Genomic DNA, 15297 nt, shown 5'->3' with positions numbered 1-15297 from the left:
TGCACTCCACAGAGAACAGCCCACCTGGGTATGAGCCTCCCTGCCCCATGTGTCCCATTCCTATGCCTCAACTTCCCCAAAATCTGGATTGGGGGGTTGGGGGCAGGGGCTTGAGCAAGTGATGGGCCCGCAGACAATAACTGCTCCTGGGAGGTGGCGCCACCCACCCATGCTGGCTGAGACCTCAGTAACCCCCATGGTGAGGCAAGGCGGTCTCCCAGGCCCCCTGGGGCAGCCCTTTGGGAAATGCCAGCTCCTGCCCATGGAGGCCAGGCCAGGGTGTGGGGGCGAGGGCTGGGATCGCTTGAGGCCTGGGTGCTCCCTCTGCCTGAGTCAACCTGGCCGTCCGCCTTCATCGCCTCTGCCCCCACAGCCCCGCCCATTGCCTCCTCAACCCTCTTGCCACCCAGGATGTCAGCTTGGGTAGCTCAGAGGCCTGGCAAAACTGGGGAGGAAGTGAGCTGGGGCAGGGTGAGGCGGGCCTGGTTCCGGGCCTCCTGGAGCCAGGAAATCCAGGCCATGGAGACCAACCCAGCTTTCCACATCTTTTATTATTGCACTCGAACTCCATGTCCTCCACTGGCCCTTCCCTCGGCGCTCAGTGACACAGGTCCACTTCTGGAGGCCACAGCCTGTCTCTCCCACTGGGGCTCTCAGAGCCATCCAGGGTTTTTTGTTCCCCATTGGCTTCTTCCTTTTGGGGCTTGGGGCCAGTCCCACCCCTGCCTCTGTCATCCAGGCGGGAGGCCCCCATTCCAGGACCCCTGGGGGTTTGGGAACTCAAACTACTGGCCTCAACTTGGCCCCAGAGGCCCAGTCCCGAGCTTGGACTGCATTGGCTTGCCTTGATATCCGGCCGGCTGGGGCTGCCCCTGACTCGTTGGCTCTGTTGGCTGCATGGGAGGCATCCGGGGTGGCGGGGGACCTGGGCGGGCTGGGGGGCTTGAGGGCACTGACCGCCCGGATGAGCCCCATGCGACGGCGGATGGAGTGGTCCAGGTTGACCGTGCATCGGAGCAGGCTCTGCGCTTCGGCCACGGTGAAGGGGAAATCGCCCCCCAGGAAACGCTCGAAGAGCTCAGGGTCCCCGTCCAGGTCCAGCACGTTCTGCAGAGCCTTGGTCATGGTGTGCAGCTCGCGACTGTTGTCGCAGAACACGTCCCAGAGGCGTGCGCGGCCATCAGGCGCGCCCCCGGCCTGCTGCCGGTCCTCCAGACACTGCAACACCCAGCTGAGGCGACAAGGCCACTGGTTGGCGAGCACCACCCAGGCCACGGCCTGGCGCGGCGTGGGCCCCAGGCACTCGGCCTGCTGCTGCTGCTGCTGCAGCAGGCGCACGGTGATGGGCACCGTGTTGACGATGCGCCGCATGGACACCACGTTGTCCGGCACGTACTCGTAGAGACAGTCGCGCTCGTCGTGCAGGCAGAGCAGCGCCTCGTGGATGCGGCGCGCCGCCTCCTCGTCGATGTGGCCCTGCGAGCGCGCGCCCTCGACCGTCTGCGTCTCCACCGCCAGCAGCTGCACCACCTCGCCGCCCGCGCCTGCGCCCTCGCCCACCGGCAGCCGCAGCTTGCGCGTAATCTCACGATACAACAGGTCGTCGCGACTCTGCACGGCGTCGTGCAGGAACTGCAGCTTGGTGCGGCGCCCCATGATGGGCACGGAGAAGGGCAGCGTGACCGTGCGGTTGAGGAAGAGGTAGCCGTTATCCGCCGTGCCTTTCATGTTCCCCGCGCTCTCCAGGCAGGCGGCCAGGATGCTGGGATCCACCACCAGGATGAAGATGAAGGGCGCGTGGCTGTCGGAGAGCAGCGTGTTGATGGCGTTGAGCACGCCCACCACGCGCTCCGGGTAGCACGTATCCAGCCCGGTGACCTCGAGCACCACGCGCAGCCGGCGCCGCTGGTAGATCTCCAGGAAGCACAGGAAGTCCGTCAGCAGCTCCACCTCCTTCTTCACCTCGCACATGAAGCCCAGCTGGCTGCCGAACTTCTCGCGAGACACCAGCCGCTCGATCTTCTTGCGCTGGCTCACGAACAGGTGCTTGCCCACCGAGTACACGGCCATGAGCAGCCCCGAGCCCGACAGCGTGGTGGCCGCGCCGCCGAACACCTTGAGCAGGTGGCCGCCGGCCACCGCGCCGTGGCCCCCCGCGTGGCTGCTGCCCAGGGACAGGTAGAGCAGCCCCACGCCCAGGCCCAGCGCCGCCACCAGCGCCACCAGCGCCAGGCACACGCGAACCCGGCAGTGCCACTCGCGCTGGCAGAAGCTCGTCGCCGTCGTGGTGGGTTTGTTCCCCAGCACCGAGTACACGCTGAAGGGCAGCGCGCCGTAGTGGTGGCGGATGCCCTCGCACAGCGTGGTCACCAGCCCGGCCCACAGCTTGTCAGTGCCCGCGTACTGCCAGGCGCTGAAGCGGATGAAGAGGAACTGCACGTTCTTGCGTCGCAGGTGCACTTCGGTGATGATGGGCTGCAGGAACACCAGGTACCACAGCAGCTGCGGGACGCCCCAGCCCCGAACCCGCCGCGGTCGCCACTGCACTCGCTGCAGCTCCTCGGTTTCGCGCTGAGCGGCCTCCTGCTGCATCAGCACTGCGGGGGAGGAGAGGGAGGAGCTTAGGGCGGGGGAAGTCCTGTGAATGGCGGATGCGCTGGAGGCGTGGCCAGAGGAGGGGCGTGGCTGGCAGGGCGGTACTGGGGAAAGGTATTGTTGGACTGGAGAGGGGGCGTGGCTGGAGAAGGAGTGGAACTCAAATGGGTGATTTACAGGAGGGGCGTGGTTTATCTGAAAAGTGCTGTCGGAGGCGTGGCTTGGTGGCCAGGGGCGTGGTTATAAAGGGATGTGGCGCTTCTGAAGAGACTGGTTAAGCAAAGCAGAGACCAGGACCTGAAAGCGAAGCCGACTTAGCCCACCTTAAAGAGCTGAGAGCGGGTGCAAGTGGGGTGTGGGAAGTCTGGTGCCCTCTTTGCACGTGCAGTGTTAGAAGGCAAAGCCAGAGAGTAAGGGCAGAAGCAGAGCAGATGGGAGGAGGCAAGAGGACCAGGAGAAAGAGCTAGGACTGGTGTCCCTCTCCCGTGGGTGGGAGGCTGTAAGTTCTGTGTGTGTGGGGGGGTGTTCTGTGGGGCCACAAGGAATGAATGAATGAATGAGGCAGCTGAGACACAGCCTGGGGCTGTTTTCCTGGCTCTGCCCTCTTCTGCTGCTGATTGCCTGGGTTCTTCCCACTTTGTGTCATCAGTGTCCGAGACAAATCTGACTCTCCTCCTGGACCGTGAGCCAAGGACAGGAAGGGCCATCTAATCTTGGTCACCACTGAGTCCTCTGCACCAAGAAGATGCTGGAAATGTCTAAAAGTTGGATCAAAGGCTGGAGGCATGGCTTAAGTGGTAGAACATCATCCTAAGAACAAAACTACCAGGTGCTGAGTTCAAGTTCTGCTTTAAAAGAAAAACCCTTTAAAGTTGGATCATAAAACGTCCAGGACTGGATCTTTGAGGCCAGTGAGTAAAAGAGCAGGACGGTCACCTCCCATGTCACTAAGCCCAGGGTGGGACTTTTCAGACCCTTCCTTTTTCCAGACCCCCATGTGTCCCTGTGACCATCCAGGTGCAGAGCTGTGCCAGTAGAGGCATGAAAGCTTTCTCGACAGGGTGCTGGGGATCATGGGATTGTGGAATGCTAACAGAGGAGGGACAGGACAGTCATTATTTTAGGAAGATCCCTTGAAGTGGACGCAGCAAGGATGGAGGCCACAAGGAAAGGATGGGACTCTGAGGCATCCAGGAAGCCAGGATGTTGAGCAAGCCAGGGGACCAGGTGGAGTCTGTGCGCCTGGGAAGGACCTGGTGGCTGCTGAGTCACAGCTCTTTGGGCTGGGACAGGCTGGCTTTGGGAGAGCGGGGCTTGGGGTAGCCTGGAGCTGGGCAGGGACTCAAAGGCTCCTTTTCTCATGTCTCCCACCCGCCCTCAACACCGAAATGCTCACTGGTTATCTTGTCTAACATCATGTGCAGGCGGCAGCCGAAGGGGGCATAGAAACCCACGGTCACAGGGACTGGCACATGGCACAGGGTCTTGGCCAGGCAGCTGCAGTAGACATCATCCTCAGTCAGGATGTCTGAAGGGCAGGGTGGGGAAACTGAGTCAGTGAGGCTGGCTGGATGCCACCCTCCCTCCTCCCATCTGCCCTCCCCTGGCCCCACATCCAGCCCCGCCAGGCCTCAGCATCCTCTGCCTGACAGGTAGAGGTGACTCAGGTCACTATGGAGGATTCTTATCTCACACATGCGCCATGTGTGGCCAGGGAGGAGGCTGACCCGGGATCCCCTGGGCTGAGCGAAGCGGGCAGGCTGGCCATGCCACCCTTGGAGGTTGTGGGGTTCAGCTGGCCTAGGAAGCCTTCCTGCCTTCTCCCCCCCACAGCTCCCACTGTTCCAAATCACCACTCTGCTAGCCTGACCCCCAATATCCAGAGTCCTCCTGTCTCTCTTGTACTCCTTCCTGTCCTACCCTGGCTCCTTCCCGGCCTCTGCCCTGCTAGTAACAGGTGCATACTTTGACTTTCAATCTTAGCCCCCCCAACTTTCTCTGCAGGGGTACGGGAAGTGACCTCTGAGAGACCACGAGAGGACAGCAGGCCAGACAAGGGGACAGACCAGCCACATCATCAGTCCCTGGGTGTGGAATTGGGGTGAAGGAAAGTTAAGGCTCAGTCATGGGGGAGGGGGAGGGAGGGTTGTAACCCCCCACTTCCCGAAGCACCTAGAAGGAACCTGCTAGGAAGACGGAGGTCAGCTGAGGTGGCCTGGGTGGACCTAATCAATAGGTACGCTTCATCAATGATGGGTGACCTGGTCTTACTCAGCCTCTATTTTCCTGCGTGAAATAGACATCCTGGCCCCAGGGCTCCAGGAACAATGGTGCCTGATCTAGACCTGCGTCCCCATCCAGCATGTCACGCTACCGTCAAACCAGACCTTAAAACAACTCTGTCCCCACCTCCGCGCCACCACCCTGCCCAGGCCGCCAGCACCTCCTGCTCTACTCAGCCGCTGCCGGCTTGCCAGGCACCTGCCTGGGCCCCCTCTCTCTGTGTTACACCCCAAGTCAGCATACGTCTCTCCTTGGCTTGGGAGCCATCTAGAGGTCCTGCCATCTAGGGCTCCCCCGGAAGAAGCTACCTCGGGGTCTCGGCTGCCCCTGCCTCCCAATGGCCAGTCTCATGTACAGCTCTGCCGTCCCTACCTCTCCCTGTGCGGGTCACACCGTGTCACCTCTGTACACTGCCACTTACCTGGTGCCCACCCCCACCCCCAACACAGCTCCACGAAGACACGTGTGGCAGCTTCCCTGCCTGCCCCGCGCTGAGCGGACCCATGAATCCCTGCTCCTCCCGCAGCCAGCCCTGTACCCCCGTTCCTGTACCTCCATGTTTCACCCATCTCCCCCACCCCTGAGCAGGCCAAGAAGCTGCCCCCAGTCAGTGCTGCCACCCCCCTGCCCCAGTGCCTTCCCTTGGCCTCCTGGGTCAAGGGAGAGAGGGAGGGCAGCTGGGGACAGAGAAAGCAGAGCAGAGGGACAGGAAGGGGACACAGGCTCAGGCCTGGCCCGGAAGCCATGAGCCCAACGGGGGGGAGGCAGAGGTGACCACCTAGGACCCAGCCCCGCCCCCCCAAAAGGGACCAGAGTGCGGGAATGCAGACAGGCCCTAACCAGGCACCAGTCAGGGAGCAAGAGGCCCAGGCAAAGCGAGGCAGGAGCCCCCCAAAAAGCCTGGCTGGGCACCGGCGCCGTAGGTGAAGGAGCCGCAGGCTGCGGGCGCCGGCAGGGGCCGGGCTTCTGTGGGTTCGCTGGGCTCCAGGAGGGTGCCGGGTGCCAAGGGCTCTGTTGGGCCGCTGCTGGTCGTGCTGGGTGCTGCACTGGGTGACGTGGTGAGTTTGGGGGGCAGCTGGGGGGCGCTGACAGGTGTCGGGGGAGTGGTGGTGGCTGTGGGCAGCCCCTTCGGGGCCCCGTGCACTGGGCAGATGCGCTGCCGTAGGGGGCTGGGGGGCGGGGGCTGCTGCCGCCGCCGCTGCTGCTGCTGCTGCTGCTGCTGCTGCTGCAGAACCGGGGACAGGGGGCCCCGGTGCCAGCTGCTGCCCCCCCGGTGTCTGTGGTAGGCCTGCTGCCAGTGTGACTGGGGGGACGGCCGACAGGGCCCATGGGCTTGAGGCGCCGCAGGGTCCTGACGTGACCGGTGACAGCATCCTGGAAGGAAGGAAGTGGGGGTGACTGGGCCTGGGCCCCCCTGAGCCCTGGGGGTGGGCACTGGCACCAATCAGGCTGAGTGTGCAGGTGAAGGCTGTGTTGGAGGAGTATTTAGGGGCAAGTCAGGGACACCAGCAAGGAGGGTATGGCAGAGAAGGGGCCGTACCCCCTCCCAGCACGGGGGGGGGTCAGCCGGGTGAGGGTGGGAGAGGACACAGGCCCCACTCAAGACTTGTGCCGCCTGCCATCCTCATGTCCTGCCCTGCTTCCTTGGGAGGCTCTGGCTGGAGGCCAGGGGAACTGGCGGTGGCCACGGAGGCGGGGGGTAACCAGGGAGAGGGAGGGGGTGGGTTTTGCTCCTGGGTTCAGGCTGGGCTGCAAGGAGATGCTGGCCCTTGTGGTCAGGAGCCCGCAGGACTCCCGGGAGGCTGGACCAGGCTATGGCCCCTCCACATCCCGCATTCATTCCCCTCTCCCTCTCCCTGCGCTGTTCCCCAACATGGGGGCTGTCGCCCAAGCCTGGGGATTTGGAGCAAACCTCCCTGCTACTCTCCTAGAGCAGGCTCCCATGTTTGGCCCCCCGGACCCTGTCTGAGACCCACCCCCCAGAGATGGGCGGGCACCTGCATCTCCAGCTTCTTGGGAGCCTGGGCCCCGTTTAGGAAACAGACCCTGTCTCAAACACACACACACACACACACACACACACACACACACACACACATCCTCTATAGATGACTCTTGAGTCTGGGCCCAGCTTAGGAAACAGACCCTGTCTCAAACACACACACACACGCACACACACAGCCTCTACAGGTGACTTTTGACCCCTGAGCCAAAAGTTCTGCCTCTCCATCACCTACGATGCACCCTTAAGCTTCCCTCTCTCTGCCATCCTCTCCCCCAAAAAACTGAACCCTTACCTCTTTGATGCCCCGCTTCAGGATCCAAGAAGCAGCGTTCGGCAGAGGTCCGGGCGCCCTTGGTGAACTGGGCTGCGTAGTGCTTTTGCATGGTGGGCGGCGGTGTCCGGGGCCTGTGCCTAGGCCAGGGACACACAGGACAGTCTTAGCGCCCGGCCCCTGGGGGGCAGGAGTCGGGGGGGGCTAAGGGCTGAGTTCCTGCTTGCCTCAGGATGCCCTGTGTGGCCTTGCACAGGTGAGGGACCCCGTCCTGAGTCTCTGAGCCACCAGGATGGGTACCCAAGGGAATTGGTACCCAAGGGGAGACGGGCAACCACTGGGGTGTCGGGGTGACGCTGGGACTGAAGAGTATGGAGCAGATGCGCGCTGGGGAAATGGGAGTCCATGGGGGGGGCTGGGAAACACCAGGGAGGGTGAGCCCTGTACCCTCAAGGGCTGAACCCAGCAGGTAGAGGGACGGCAGATCTGGGGGAGCCTTGAAACATGGGCAGATTAGTTCACAGGGAGGCTCAGCAAAGGGGGGGGATGGGCTGGAAGAGAAGAGGATGGAAGCATGGCCGGGGTGAGGAAGGGAATTCTGTGGGCCTTCAGAGACAGATGAGGCTGGGGGGCGGGGGGGGTAGACTAGGGCTGGTGAGGGTTGGAGGCTGGGGTGGGGGCCCTGCCTGCCCCCTCCCCTGGCCCGGGGTCGGGCTACATACCTGGCGGCGGCCTCGCGGCCCCAGCTCCCTGCCTGTGGCCTTGAGCTGCCCGGCAAGCCCCACAACTATCAGCGCAGGCCCAGCAGGTGCCCGCGCCGCCCGCCCGCCCCGCCCGCCTGACCGGTTTGCCAGCCTGACCCCACCCCCCTTGGCAGCCGCCTGGCCTGGTGCTCTCTAGGACTGGCACCCCAACAGGGCACGCTGTACCCCGGGAGAGGGATGATGGAGACACAAAGCCAGCTAGGCCCCTAGCCCTTGGCTACCCGGCCGGCCCCTGGCGTCTGGACACTCTTGATGGAGGTCAAGGGGCCCGACAGGGGAGGATGGAGATGCACAGCTAAGGCTATGTGACCTTAGGCAAATGACTTCACCCCTCTGGGCCTCGGCTTCCTCATTGCTGAGTGGGCCAGGCGGGGGCCTGCCTCCCCAGGTTGTCAGGAGGGCCTTTAGCAGTGGCAGCCGCTGACCCAGTTTACCTGGGATGCTTGGAATATCACCCCAGCGACAGCACACGCGTGGAGCAGTCCCGGGGCCTGGTCACCCGGTGACCTGTGCCCTCAGCCCAGCCCACAGCTGCGGCCCTGCCCACCACACATGAGGAAACCGAGGCAGAGGTGGGAGACCGCTTGCCACACAGAGTGGAGACTTGAAGAGCTCTCCTGCCTCAGAGGGGGAGGCATTGACACCCCGTCCCCCCCACTGCTGTCCAGGGTCATCTGCCCACGGTGGCTGGCGTGTCAGGATACGATGTCCCTTCACCAGTGGCGTGGTCTGCCGGGCGAAGGAACTCGGTTTGGCCTGCCTTGGAGGTCTGGCCAGGGCTGAGCCCCGTCCCCCCCCAGCCCCCCCAGCCCCCGGGGGTGGCAGGGGTGGCAGCCCGGGTCTGGGATGTGTGCAGCGGGTCCCTGCGCCTGCCACTGCCCGGCGCTCAGGTTGAGGTGGTGGCTGGGTGGGCAGCGGTGGCGAGGGGGCTCTTGGAAGATGGGGAGTGGGGTTGGGAAGTGGGCATGAGGCGGGTGCCTGGCATGATCCCCAGGGAGGGGCTCCGGTGCCCTTCACCATGCCAAGGGCAGTACCGGGCTGGGTGACGGGCAGAGACGCTGGGAGAGGCTGGGGAGTGGGGTGCGGATGGAGAGGTTACGGGGGGGGGGTGGTCAGGACAGTACGCTCTACTTTTGATTCCACACAAAGAATCTTTATTGAGTGCCTGCCACCCAGCGTGACGCACCCAGGTCCCTCCGTAACAGCCCCGACTGCGTGGGCCCCCGGGACTCGAAACCACCAGCCCTAAGACCCCCACACACACCCTCCTGTGCAGCTTAGGGCTGGATGGCTGGGCTCAGACCGGACCATCTCCCGGGAGGTGGGGGGCTGGGCAGCCTGGGCTCATCAGGACTTGAGGATCACCACCTGGAACCTACCTGGAAGGGAGAGAAGGCTGCTTTACCTGGAGGTTAGGATTGGGGGGGGGGGCGCGGGCAGAGGGCACCCACCCAGCTCAGACTTCACCCCTGCCCTGCACTGGCAGCCTGGGTGGCTCAGGCCGCACACCTCAAGAGGATGATGGGTGAGTGGATCAAAGGGGAAGGGGGTGCTGCGCCCGCCCACCCCACACCTGGCCTGCACCTGGGCTGTGTGGGCGGCGGGGTGGGGCCAGCCAGGCCTCTGTGGCTCGGCTCTGTGCAGGCCCCGCCCACCAGACCCCACCAAGGGACCGGAAGTGGGGGAGCTTCTCACAGGCTGCCCTTGGCAGGAAGGGGACTCTGGCTGATCAGTTGGGGGGGGGCCTGTAGGACATTCACCAGGTGGGCCCCAACTTCCCACCCACCTACCCTGATACCAGCCACCCCAGGAGGTATTCCCCGCCTCTAGGTTCTGTGCTGGCGGAAATGTTGGGGAATTGCCACACAATTTATTCCCAGCCTGAGCTGGAGAAAAAAAAAGATCTCTGAGCTTCAACTGCTCCGTCTGTCCCTTGGGGCTTGGTCTCTGGGTTCCCCCCCTCTCCCAGTCCCCAGCACACTCATGGGACAAGGCCCCCCCCCCACCACTCACAGGCAGGCAGGGTGGTCACGGAGGCGGTGACCAGGCTCTGGACACCCAGGGTACGCAGCGTGCCACACAGAAGGCCGCAGGTGAACGCCAGGAACTGGGGTGGGGGCGGGGAGGACACAGACCACTGTGGGGAGGGGGAGAGGCCAGCACCCAGGTCCCCAGCCTGGGAGAGGCCTAACATGGGGTGGGGGAGGCAGACAGGGGATGGGAAGGGCACGCTCCCACCCCCATACCTTGGGTGCTTCCTCCAGGTACTGAAGGCCGGAGGCCATGGGCACCAGGAGAGGGAAGTTGTTGTCCTGCAGGATGTAAGTCCCCTGGAGGCAGAGGAGCGGCCATGGGGGTCCCATCCCCACCCACTCCTGCCTGCATGGTACCCCTATGTGGGGCTCAATCCTCAGAACTGCACGAGGGCCAGAGGCTGACTTGGGCTTGACTGACCCACCAAGGCAGCCTAGGCTGTCAATGGGAACAGGGACAAGGGGTCTGGGTCACGCCCCCACAGGCCACGCCCACGCCCCCACAGGCCACGCCCATCCCGGCCACGCCCCCCAGGGCTGTCACCAAGACCGTGCTGGTGCTCACTGTGCAGCCCTAGCTCCCCACAGGGAAGGAGGGGGAGCTGTCTTTGGAAGGGGAGGGGGGTGGTCCCACTCTTCCCAGCACCCCCAACCTGGTGGTTGGTGCGGAGCCCGTCCATCTGCTTTTGGAACACAGCTACCCACAGGTCCTTGCACAGGAACTTGAGGACATCCAGCTCCTCCTTGAAGGCCAGGGTCTCCCGGGGCAGCCTGGCGGAGGGGGGCAGGTGGGCCTCGCTGATGCTGGGGGGTGTGGGTTAGGGGCAGAGCCAGTGGAGGGGGGGCGGGGAGGGCGCTCACCTCTCACCCAGAGCCTGGCCCACACGGAAGCCGATGCCCTCCAGGACAGACAGGCTGGTCTTCTGTCCCTACAAGGCCGGGGGCGGGGGGGGGGGGGACTCAGGGGCCCCTGGCCACCTCTCCAGCAGCAGCCATTAGAGGAATGATAACCCTGGCCAGGGAGGCTGAGTTCTGGGGCTCAGCACCAAGCACCCCGTGGCACCCTGTGCAGAGAGGCTCTCCTCTTTGTCCCAGCAAGCCAGAGAATTTCTCTGTCCTCCAAGGGCTCATCTGCCAGGCCTCAGAGAGGTGACAGGCGCCCCAACAATGCCCACTGACAATGGGTTTGGATCCTGGGGCAGCTTATCTCGGGGCCCCGTGCCTCAGTTTCCCCACATGCAGTGGGGCTCACTACCTGCGGTGGCGGTGAGCTGTGGTCACTGCTATTGGGGGAACCATGGAGAGGGGCAGAGAACCATGGAAGAGGGGGAGCGCCTCCTCCCTGCCTCACCTCAGTCGCCTCACTACCCCTGGAAGCTCACAGAAAGAAAACCAGAACTTGCTGACAAGTCCTTGCAAAGCTCTTAGGGACGGGGGGGGGGGGCTGCCATGCTCCCAGAAAGTCCAAGGCAGGGACTCTCCCATTCCTGTGAATAGGCTAGAGCCTGGCTCGGAGTCAAAGGCTTTTCTGGGGTGTACCACACCTGTTTCCCAAGGGAAAGGAAAGGACATCATGGTGTGGAGGGGACCCCTTCAAGGACAGGAGGATCCAGGTGGGGGACAGTTCCCTAGTCACCTGGGCAACTGAGGTTTTCATTTTGCCTCTGACTGGTCAATCCTGTGTGGCCTCAGAAAAGACCCTTCTCCTCTTCCTAGCTCCAGCCCCGTCTTCATCAAAGGCAGGCAGGCATGATAGTACACGCCTGTAATCCCAACACTCAGGAGGTGGAGACAGGATTGCTGAATTCCAGGCCAGCCTGGGTTAGTTACATAGTCAGATCCTGTTACAACACAAACCCCAGGGCAATGATACCCATCTTGGAGGCTGGTTTTAAGGACGCAGATAAAACCTTTCTCCCTCAGGACCCCAGGATAAAAATCCAAGGAGGCTCAGGCCCTTCATAGGAATTAGTGTGTGCCCAGAACCTACAGAGTCTCTCACAGACTGGACATTTTCATTTTTGCAGTGCTGGGGTTGGAACCCAAGACCTTTTCACCTGCTAGGCAAACCCTCTAACCCAGAGCCAACACCCAGCCCTTCCACAGACTGTAAATCAGATCTAAATGATTATAATGCAAATGACTGGTGAGATTTCATATTCCATAGCATTTGCATAGCATCAAGTACTAAGACATTTACAAGATAAATTATATGTATATAGTTGTTATACTGTATTGTTTAGGAAATGACACGTTGCTCATTCATGCCTGTAATTCCAGCTACTTGGCAGGCAGAGATCCAGAGGCCAGCTAGGGCAAAAAAGTTAGTGCGATTCTATCTCTACAGCAAGTCAAGCATATTGACACAGCTTGTGTGTTGTCTCAGCTACTCATGAGGCAACAGATTTTGGTTGAAGGCTGGCACGAACAGAAGTGTGAGACTCTATCTGAAAAACCATCTACGAGAAAAACAACTAGGATTTATGGCTCAAGTGGTAGAATACCTGCCTAAATAATCTTAAGGAGTAAAGTTCAAATTTTTCTGTTGGTTGTGGGGCCTGAACTCAGGGCCTAGGCACTGTCCCTGAGCCTATTTGTGCTCAAGGCTGGAGCTCTACCAGTGGAACCATAGTACCACTTCCAGTTTTTGAGTGGTTCATTGGAGATAAGAGTCTCTCGGGGGCTGGGAAGGTGGCTCAGTGGTATAATGCCTGTCTTGCATGCTCAAGGCCCTGGGTTCGATTCCTCAGTACCACATAAGCAAAAAGAAAAAAGCCGGAAGTGGGCGCTGTGGCTCAAGTGGTAGAGCGCTAGCCTTGAGCTGAAGAACTGAGGGACAGCGCCCAGGTTCAGAGTTCAAGCCCCACAACCTACAAAAAAAAAAAAGTTTCACAGGGACTTTTCTGCCCGGGCTGGCTTAGAACATCAATCCTCAGATCTCACAGCAGCCAACTGTGAAGTTCAATTTTTAAAAATGTCACTAATAGAGCTGGGTGCTGATGACTCACGCTTGTAATCCTAGCTACTCAAGAGGCTGAGAGCTGAGAATTATGAGTCAAAGCCAGCCCAGGAAGAAAAGTCTAGGAGACTCTTATCACCAATGAACCACTAGAAAACTGGAAGTGGTGCTATGCCTCAAAGTGGTGGAGTGTTAGCCTGAAGTGGAAAAAGCTTAGGAACAGCGCTCAAGCCCTGGTTCAAGCCCCACTACTGACAAAAAAAAAAAAGTAACATTATGGGTGTCCCTATCAGATGTCACAGAGGAAGTGCTTGTTCAAGCCACAGGACACAATGAAGGAACCATCAGATAAGGCATTAGGAGCCCAGTCAATCAGGCAAATGGTCAATACAGAGAAATCGGGTAGATCAGAATCTCAAGGATGTAGCTGAAAGCATAGCTCAGCAGTAGGACACCTACGTAGCAAGAGCAGACCTGAGTTCAAGTGCGCGCGTGTACACGTGCACGTGCACACACACACACACACAGTCCCATGGATGTTTCCTGCATAGGCTGGTTTCAAACCCATGACCCTCAAATCTCAGCCTCCAAGAGCTAGGGGGTTACAGGTATAAGCCATAAACAGATTTCTCTCCTCTGACCTCTCCCCTTCCCCAGCCCCCTGACAATACTGAGGATTGGACTTAGAGCTTCATGCTTACTAGGCAAGGTGCTCTACCACTTGAACCCTCCCTCCAGATCTTTTGCTTCCTAGTGTGCATGCCTGTGTGTGTTTAGGGTGTCACGCTCTTGCCCACTCTGGCCTCGGTCCTCCAAGCTTCTCCTTCTCCTGAACCCCAGTACCGGCCCTCCTTGCAGGTCTTTGCCAAAGTCTGTCGGGTGAATTCATGAACCGCGATGACCGTGATGGTCACCGGGACTCTCACTCTGAGAGGTCGGGGCTGCCCGACGTCCACGTTTTCCGAGGTCATTCAAACACGAAGATTAAGTCACTGAGTGCGTGCGTGGTGGAGGCGAGCCCTCCTCGCGCCCCAGGTTCAACAATTATTATAATTACCGCCAGGGCTTCACCCTGAGTCACTCAACCCCTGCAACATCCGGCGAGCCAGAGGCCGGGCCGCGGGTTCGAACCCGCGCACCCCAAGAACCTTCCACCCGGGCCTTACGATCCGATCCTCGCCTCTCCCCCACTCTACCCTTCCAGGACCCGGAGCTCACCCCCGGGCCGGGGTGGAGGTCCGCAGCCCACAGCTCCGCCACCATCTCGGTGTGCAGAAACTCGAACAAAACCGTGTCCGCCATGCGCCAGACTCCCGCGCCGAACGACCGCCCAGCGCCCCCAGCTCCAATTGGTCTAGTTACAAAAGCCCCGCCTCCCGTGAACCGCCCACTCCGGTTCCTATTGGTGTTTTAAACTAGCCCCGCCCTCCTCGATGGGCACACGCGGCGGACGCGTGAGCGTGTGAGACAAAAACTCAAGACTTTCTCTGTTTTTTCATTGGCTAAACGTCTTAGCTTCTTCCGCCCGTAACTAGAAGGCTTCGCCGTTTCCGAGTCCTCGAGCATTTCCCATTGGCTGCATCATGATAGACACGTACACCCTCAGGTTTACAAGAACCCTATTTGTCCTCTGCAGCACGTTTCTGGAAGTACAACACGGAAGCACCTACCCAGCCCTTGCCCCCTATTGGTCACGCTTGAATTCACGTGACTCCGTTGCTTCCACGCCCTCAAAGCCGGTTACTGAGAACTTGCCACCGTGATTGGTAGCTGAGCTGTCCGTCATGCCTTGGTCGCTCACGCCCACCCAGCCTGTTGCTCTCCTATTGGCTAGAATAGTAGCCCGCCCATCTCCCACAGTGAAGCTTCACTTCCGCCAAGCAGCTCGCCTCGCAGGTTGTCTGAGCTTCGGAGACCTGGTACGGCCTGGGCGTGGGGTGGGGTGGGGGGGGGTCGCGGCGGATCCGGGACCCGCGGGAGTGCGTCCTCCCTCCGGGCGTGGCCGTCCTTCCTGTGACAGGCCGTGGGGCGGCTCCCCACGGTTCCCCGCGTGCTTCCGGGTGTGCGGTGCGGAGGGTGTGGCCTGTGGTGGGAGGCAAATTCGGAAAGAGCTCGGGTGGGAGAGAGCCTGGGAGCCGGGCCCGGGGAGCTTCGGTGGGCCCGCGCCTCAGTTTCCCCAGCCGTCGCCCCCCCAGCCTGGGAATCGGGTTTCCCGCCGACCCCTCGCTCCTCTCCCCCCTCTCCCTCCCTCCAGCCGCGCGCCATGGCGTCCCGGGGTCGTCGGCGGAGGCCGGGCACGGTGGTGCCGGGGGAGGCGGCCGAGACGGACTCGGAGCTGTCGGCGTCGTCCTCGGAGGAGGAGCTGTACCTGGGCCCGGCGGGGCCGA

The 15297-nt window shown here is 61.5% G+C and overlaps 2 protein-coding genes across 2 annotated transcripts; both read right to left on the bottom strand.

Moving 5' to 3' along the window:
• Positions 1 to 557: 557 nt before the first annotated feature.
• Positions 558 to 7266, bottom strand: Nkpd1 (NTPase, KAP family P-loop domain containing 1). Its single transcript, XM_013032672.1, has 4 exons — positions 7176 to 7266; positions 5791 to 6252; positions 3992 to 4123; positions 558 to 2597 (listed from the first exon to the last, which is right to left on the bottom strand). The coding sequence occupies exons 1-4, from the start codon at positions 7264 to 7266 to the stop codon at positions 781 to 783; spliced, it is 2502 nt and encodes an 833-aa protein (XP_012888126.1). The 3' UTR covers positions 558 to 780.
• A 1797-nt stretch (positions 7267 to 9063) lies between these two features.
• On the bottom strand, positions 9064 to 14236 carry Trappc6a (trafficking protein particle complex 6A). The gene is made up of 6 exons (XM_013032649.1): positions 14129 to 14236; positions 10813 to 10880; positions 10605 to 10722; positions 10165 to 10248; positions 9932 to 10025; positions 9064 to 9297 (listed from the first exon to the last, which is right to left on the bottom strand). The coding sequence occupies exons 1-6, from the start codon at positions 14210 to 14212 to the stop codon at positions 9266 to 9268; spliced, it is 480 nt and encodes a 159-aa protein (XP_012888103.1). The 5' UTR covers positions 14213 to 14236; the 3' UTR covers positions 9064 to 9265.
• Positions 14237 to 15297: the final 1061 nt, after the last annotated feature.

The sequence above is a fragment of the Dipodomys ordii genome, unplaced genomic scaffold (assembly GCF_000151885.1).
Source record: "Dipodomys ordii isolate 6190 unplaced genomic scaffold, Dord_2.0 Scaffold156, whole genome shotgun sequence".
NCBI classification, from domain to species: Eukaryota; Metazoa; Chordata; class Mammalia; order Rodentia; family Heteromyidae; genus Dipodomys; species Dipodomys ordii.
This window is presented reverse-complemented; position numbering and strand designations above follow the sequence as displayed.